The 7500-nt window shown below is 42.2% G+C and overlaps 1 protein-coding gene across 1 annotated transcript in view; it reads left to right on the top strand.

The window, feature by feature from the left end:
* gpr156 (G protein-coupled receptor 156) overlaps positions 1-7500 on the top strand; it is a 33243-nt gene that overhangs the window by 11629 nt on the left and 14114 nt on the right. Inside the window, exons 4-7 of the mRNA XM_063214646.1 lie at positions 1977-2112; positions 4628-4738; positions 5615-5740; positions 6338-6433. Coding sequence (XP_063070716.1) covers positions 1977-2112; positions 4628-4738; positions 5615-5740; positions 6338-6433 — 469 coding nt within the window. The remainder of the gene's footprint in view (positions 1-1976; positions 2113-4627; positions 4739-5614; positions 5741-6337; positions 6434-7500) is intronic.

The raw sequence follows: 7500 nt of genomic DNA, 5'->3' as shown, positions 1-7500 counted from the left end.
AGAAATAGGCCAATATGATCTTTTTTTCTCCTTAAGACATTACCTCTGTTATAAATTAGTTGTTATCAGAATAATAATGACCAAGTCTTAATGAATTACTAAAGGCCCCATGTACTGTCATAGTGGTGTAGTACTATGGTAGTTTAGTTTTTTTCAGTGACTATTACAATGTGCCAATACCACGTTGCCAGGCTGTGTCTGGTAAGAAGCTACTCTTCTCTCAAACACAAGCAGGTAATTGGAGTGCTTCTGGGTCTTCACCTTTTTTCCTTGGTGCTCATCAGTGTAGGGGCTCTCAAACTTGGTCCAGGAAGACAGATGCTGAGGCACTCAAGGTTGCATTTTTTCCCCCTTGTTGTTGTATTCTCTCATGTGATCTGCTAATCATATGACCTGCTCATCATGTGACTTGTGTCATGTGACCAACCTGATTGTTTTAAAAAGTGGCATACATGTGACCTGGAGTGCATCTTAATATGCGACCTTGCCTCCTCCACTTGCGCTTGTCTCCTCGTCCCGCCTCCTGGCCCCTCCTCCGTGGAGAAAACGATAAAGTTTCCCAGCTGTCAGCCTAGCCACAACAACTTTTGAGGGACTGTTTTTCATTCACCATCCTAATAGGGAGGGAAAGTAATCTCATCGCCCCCTGCTGGCAACGTTCCAACCCCCTGCAACAAATGAATGTTTTTTTTCTTTGAAAAATTACATCTCGGCCCTGACGACGAAGTAGAAGTAGTGGCAGTCATATTATGGGCATGTTGGCCCGTTTTATCGAATCAGGTGGTAAAATGTTTGGTTTTTCACTGATCTGAGCTGATTTTAATATTCTTTAAAAAGCTAATACAGAACTACACTGACTGGCATGTGTGGCTTGTTTACTCCATGTAATTAGCATAGCCAAATTAGCATAGCCAAACATGAGCCAGAGAGGTGGTTACTCGTCACCACAGAAGCCATCATATCTACTAGAGAATTTAAAACCATACCAAAATGATCGCGTGTATATATGTGTAATAAGAAGACAATGTGGAACTCATAGGATTACAAGAATGTGAAGATATGCGAAGAACTTGCGTTCGTTCGCGTTCATTTGTTTCTCTGTGTTGTCAACGAGGCGCGAAGCACAGCATGCTGGGAGCTGTAGTCCGTTTCCGACCAGATTGGCACAATTTCTATTTTTCTTAAAAGGGCAAAAAATGACTTAAGATTTTCACAGGTAGTAGTTCATGCTATTGTGTACGCTGAAAAATGTGTCTGGTGTTATAGTTCCAAGTCATAACTTTGTGGGATTTTTTTAAAAACTTGTCTATGGGAGTTTGGAACGTAACCGCTAGGATCGCTGTTTTCCACTTTCCCTCCCAATTGCAAATGAGAAAAAGACTCTACAATTGAGCTTTTGCAAGATATTGAAATATAATGCTGTTGTCAGTGATGTCATCATGACGAGAAGCGAGTGGAGGAGACTCCTGCTCTTGATACGCCCTGAAGAAGGCCATAAGGGCCGAAACGCGTAGGCATTGTATTCAAATAAAAAAGTAAAAATTGCAACATTGAGTCCCTTAGCATCTGTCTTCCTACTCTTCTCTCTATTCACTATTTCTTTACTCCTTCTCCACTGCTTTCCTTCCTGGTATTCACATTTCATTCACACTTCAATAACAACAGGTAGGGTTTTTTTTCCCTTTTCCTCCACTGCTGTCTTCAGATTGTCCTCCATACTGTAGTTTAGGAACAACAGGTTGACAGGTACAGGTTTTGTCTCTGTCAATCCCAAAAGCCTCTATAATGTAATGCCTCTATGTGTGCAAACGTGTGTGTGTGTGTGTGTGTGTGTGTGTGTGTGTGTGTGTGTGTGTGTGTGTGTGTGTGTGTGTGTGTGTGTGTGTGTGTGTGTGTGTGTGTGTGTGTGTGTGTGTGTGTGTGTGTGTGTGTGTGTGTGTGTGTGTGTGTGTGTGTGTGTGTGTGTGCATATTCAGGATTGTGAAGATGTCGAGCCCCAACCTGAACGTGTTGACGGTGTGTGGCAGCGTGATGACCTACAGCAGTGCCTTCCTATTCGCTATGGAGGAGAGGACGCTTCCACAGGGCCTAGGACCCCGAGCACTGCTACAGGTACACACAGCACACACGCACGCACACACACCATACACGCATACACACGCACACATGCACACACACCATACACGAAAGCACGCATGTACGCATGCACACACACCACACACGAAAGCACGCATGTACGCATGCACATGCACACACACAGAGTACAATGACAAATTCTCTCTCTCTCTCTCTCTCTCTCTCACACACACACGCGCATGCATACGCACGCGCACACACACACACACACACACACACACACACACACACACACACACACACACACACACACACACACACACACACACACACACACACACACACACACACACACAGAGACACACACACACTTTCTCTCTCAAACACAAACAATAAAGCTCATATCCTGGTGGGTTGCCATCCTCATATTTCTCATCCTGTGACATAAACGCACAAACATACCGTGATGATGGTGATATTGCTTATTGCCTTTGAGGACCTCTGGGGCTCCCACCACTGGGCGCGCAATAACAATAAAGTAAGTGAGAAGAGATGGAGGGGTGGAGGAGATGGCAGAGAGAAAGAGAGAGAGAGAGAGAGAGAGAGAGAGTTTCATTTATGTTTAATTTAACACACTTATTTTACTTATTTAATTTAATTATTTACACTAGTTTAATGAAAGTTATCACATTTGTTATTGCTTTTCATTCCTTTTCCTTTAAAAAAAAATACAATTATTAAGTGGCATGAGACTATATATGTCTTTTTTATATAGGCCTATATTTTTTTTCTTCTGCATCAGCTTTAGCAACAATGATTGCATCATTCATGCTAATAAAGCTTTGTTTGATTTGATTTGATTTGATTTGATTTGAGTGAGTGAGTGAGTGAGTGAGTGAGTGAGTGAGTGAGTGAGTGAGTGAGTGAGTGAGTGAGTGAGTGAGTGAGTGAGTGAGTGAGTGAGAGAGAGAGAGAGAGAGAGAGAGAGAGAGAGAGAGAGAGAGAGAGAGAGAGAGAGAGAGAGAGGGAGAGGGAGACAGAGGGAGTTAGTCAGTTAGTTAGTTAGTCAGTTAGACAGAAAACGAATAAGACTAAAACCGATAATGATCTTATTGATAGACAAAGAGAGAGAGAGAGAGACAGAGGGAGTTAGTCAGTTAGTTAGTTAGTTAGTTAGTTAGTTAGTTAGTTAGACAGAAAACGAATAAGACTAAAACCCATAATGATCTTAGTGATTTACAGAGATGTAATTGGCTCCAGTGAAATCTATATTTGTTTTTGTCTTTTTATTTGAATGTTATGCATTGTATTTTTCTGCCATAGAGAAACAGCCTACCTTTTTAAGAGGCCCTGTACAGTACGTATATCGCCCCTAGGAGATGCTTGAGAATGAAATACAAAAATTAAATCACCCCCACAAAAAAAACGTTTTGTATATTGTGATGTTCCCTCTCAGAGCTTATACCATGTTCCTGAAAGCCTCCCAGTCTGCTGCTGTGAACCGTTAAGGCTCTGGGCTTAGTGAGGGGTTTGCAGTTATCCAAGGAGTGTGTTTTTTAACTTAACACCTGCATTGTGTTTGCACTGGATTAGGCACATGTAATCTCCCACCACAACACAGTGTGTGGCATTCGGTACTGTATGAATTTGTGACTCAGGAAGCTGTGGTGGTGTTGTTCTACACTGTACAGGATGAGAGCTTATGAATGTAACACCGTTGTTACATGGGAGAGTTTTTGAGAGTTTGTACAGTAGTTCCACACCGTACAAAATGTTACATCGAATCCCATTGAATCCCCGACTAGCTTAGGCTTGGGCCTGCTTGGGCTTGTGGCGCTGTGAAGTTTTGCTTCTCATTTAGTTTTGGCTATGCACACTGTCAACAACATTTCAAATGTTATTGAGATATAGGGAACCAATTAGTTTTGACCATGTCCAACGGCTCGATGGGGTGTTTAAGGCAATGATGCACCAGACCAGTCAGTTAGCAGGTGAGTGAAAGAATGGGGTGGTCTTATCGACAGGGCCACTGCTGACAGCTTTCACTGGGCCCGGGACAAAATCATCTGAAAGGGCCACCTACCCATTACATAGAATGTAATGGGGACCCCAATTCTGGGCCCCTATCTATCTGGGCTGGGGACAACATACCTGTTTGTCCTTCACTCTCGGTGAGCCTGCTTATCGATTGTAGCTTCAGCATTTCATGAACGCGAGCTTCGCACGCCCTTTGAATCTCCCTTGGAAAAAATGTTTTCCAAGCTTCGAAGTCATGATAGTCGGGCTATATGTATAGAGGTGCAGAGGTGGATTTGCACTTGCAGATCCTTGAGCTATAGAAACGACTAAGAAGCCTTAAGATATCATTCCACAATTACCGGTGTTGATATATCGAACAATGACTTACTTCGTAATAATAATTGTCCCTGTTAAATCAATTTGATGTGTTACAATGTATATCATTTCATTTACCCTTTAGCATAAGGCTAGGCTTATGGTTAGGGGTAGATATGCCTCCTGTGATGTGACACTCCTGCTTGTCCCTGTCCAGGCTCGCATATGGACCCTCTGCATCGGCACCACGCTGGTCTTTGGACCCATCCTGGCCAAGACGTGGCGCCTCTACCGAGTCTTCACCCAGCGCATCCCTGACAAGAGAGTGGTGAGTTTGAGGTGTACCACCTCATTAGCCACGTAGCTAATCCATTTTGAAGAAAAGCAGGTATAATAACTACCAGTTTCAGGAAACAGTGGCGCATATGTTTATGTCCATGCCTCCGGATGCTACTTACACCTAGCCTGGCGACGCCATCCTATTTACTCCACCCAAAGATTTTGGCTCCGCCAACGTCTGGTGAAAGCCTCGAGCTGGGCTCTCTCAGTGTTAAGCCAATCAGCAAACATTTGAGAGTGGTGACGTAGAACTCACCCGCGAAGTTCGTTACTGATTGGTTAAGGTAACTATATTATTCACACTTTTGTTTTGTTATTTCTATGCTTTTGTGATATATATCGTAACAGTATATCATGACAGTCATGCTAATAAAGCACAATATGGGTTTTAATTTGAATTCGGAACTCCAATGAATTTAAATGAGTAAGATCAGACCATCTCCCAACCTCCTCGGATACGGGTTCGTCTTGGCTTTTGCCAGACTGTTTGACGGAGTTAACAGTCGCTTTCGCCCAGGCTAACTTACACCTACTTCGAATACATTCAATGGAGGGTGTTTGATGTCACATGACTCATTTCCCTTTTCTGATTGACTGTTCAAGCACTATTCAATAAACAGGAACCTGCTTGTGTCTGGCTTAGCTGGCTAAGCAATGGGCATATAATGAATGGACTAATGATGCGTAATCACATCACAGCAGACGTCTTTGCAGAAGCTTTCAACCTGTAGCATGGCCAAAGAGGAAAGTTGTCTTAGTGCTGTTTTATAAGTAAACAAGTGAAATGTGTGCTGTGCAGAGAAATACTGTTTTAGTGTTGTTTTTAGAAAAATAAACTGGTGACACGTGTGTTTTCATTGTGCAGATCATCCGGGACATCCAGCTGATGGGCCTGGTGGCGGTGCTGATTCTAGTGGACCTGCTGGTGCTGGGCATATGGGGCTTGGCCGACCCCATCAAGTGCACACACTCTGTAGGAGCCGTCGTCAAGGTACTGACACAACACACACAATTACACACAGGTATACATTACATCACATTACATAGCACTTAGCTGACGCTTTCATTTATTCAAAGCGACTGAACTATTATTTTTCAGGGTATTGGTTACAGTCCCTGGAGCAATGTGGGGTTAGGTGCCTTGCTCAAGGGCACTTCAGCCATGGATGGAGATTTAGGGAGAGGCCAGGGAGATTTGAACCCCTAGATTGAAAGACCAACTCTCTAACCACTAAGCCAGGACTGTCCTGCCTACCCTGTATGCATGCACACCCAGACATTGCTGTGGTGGTTCTTGACCAGAGAGTGTGTAGTCTTGTGCCTTTTGTCTGCACTGTGCTGTGCTATGTGTGTCTGTGCACTCACTTTTGTTGTCAGAGTGTGAGACATTAATGGCTGCATTTTTAATTATTTTGAGTGAGCAATACATTGAAACAGTTGTGTGCTGTGCACTGACTATTCAAGTTATGACTATGTTGTTGTGCCATGAAAAGATGTGCTTAAAATCTGTAGAAATGTGAGGGGTGTCCTCACGTCTATGACACAGTGTAATCATGTCTTCATCCATGTCTCCTTGTCTTTGCTGCAGGTTGCTGAGGTGGACGTGTCCTACTCCCTGTCCCAGCTGGACTCCTGCTCCTCTCTCTACTCCGACCTCTGGATCATCCTCCTCTCCGTACTCAAGGTAGAATTTATAATAACACATTACTTGACTTAAAGGGACACTGTGTGAGATTTTTAGTTGTTTATTTCCAGAATTCATGCAGACCATTCACTAATGTTGCCTTTTTCATGAATACTTACCACCACCGTCAAATTCTAAGTATTCATTATTACTGGATTATTTGCACTTTTCATACATGAAAAGGGGGATCTTCTGCATGGTCCGCCATTTTGAATTTCCAAAAATAGTCATTTTTAGCTGCAAAAATGACTCTACTTGGACCATACTAGAAAATATTTGTTAATTACTTGGTAAACTTTCATGTTAAGGTCAAATTTGGCAATAGGCAGCCCAGTTTCAATGAGCAGCATAGTTGCAATACATGTTTTGACCATTTCCTGCACAGTGTCCCTTTAAGTATCATACTGTATGTATGACATACTTAACAGTGTCATAACACAGTTATGCACACATACTATGACGCTATGTCAATGTCTATGTCAATGGTTATGTTAAAGACAACCCTAATAATGTAAGCCTTTCATGACCATAAAGCGTTTAAGACATTGGCATCATGTTTATTATATATCCTTGACAGTGTCATGAAACTGTTTTGTCACTATTCTGAAAAAATGTCATACCTCGAGTAAGCTGAATAAATTATGTGAACAATGGAAATCATCTTAAAAGTGTCCGGTGATGTGTGCTTAAAATGGGCAGCAAACACTTTTACAAAGAGAACCTAAACTAATGTAAAATATACCTGTGATACACATTGCTTGATTGCATGTCACATTTAGCTAATGCTCACATTTAGTTGATGCCATTCATCGCAATGAAATGACATGTGGCAATGCAAACCTACTTTCCTACCAGGCTAGAATATACATATCCTATTAACATATTGCAATCTAACTTTCAGAATATTGTACTATACGGTTGTTTTGTAAGGACATTCATATAGCCTATTTATATTTAACCTATTTTAGCCTAAGACCTTTTTGGGAAAGGGTGCCCTCTGCCTATTAAATCCTAAATATCTCAGCCTCCGAACCACATGCAAACATGAAATAAATTGCATTTGAAAG

The sequence above is a fragment of the Engraulis encrasicolus genome, chromosome 13 (genome assembly GCF_034702125.1).
Source record: "Engraulis encrasicolus isolate BLACKSEA-1 chromosome 13, IST_EnEncr_1.0, whole genome shotgun sequence".
NCBI lineage: Eukaryota > Metazoa > Chordata > Actinopteri > Clupeiformes > Engraulidae > Engraulis > Engraulis encrasicolus.
Note: the sequence above shows the minus strand (reverse complement) of the source record. Positions and strands in the feature narration are given on the sequence as shown.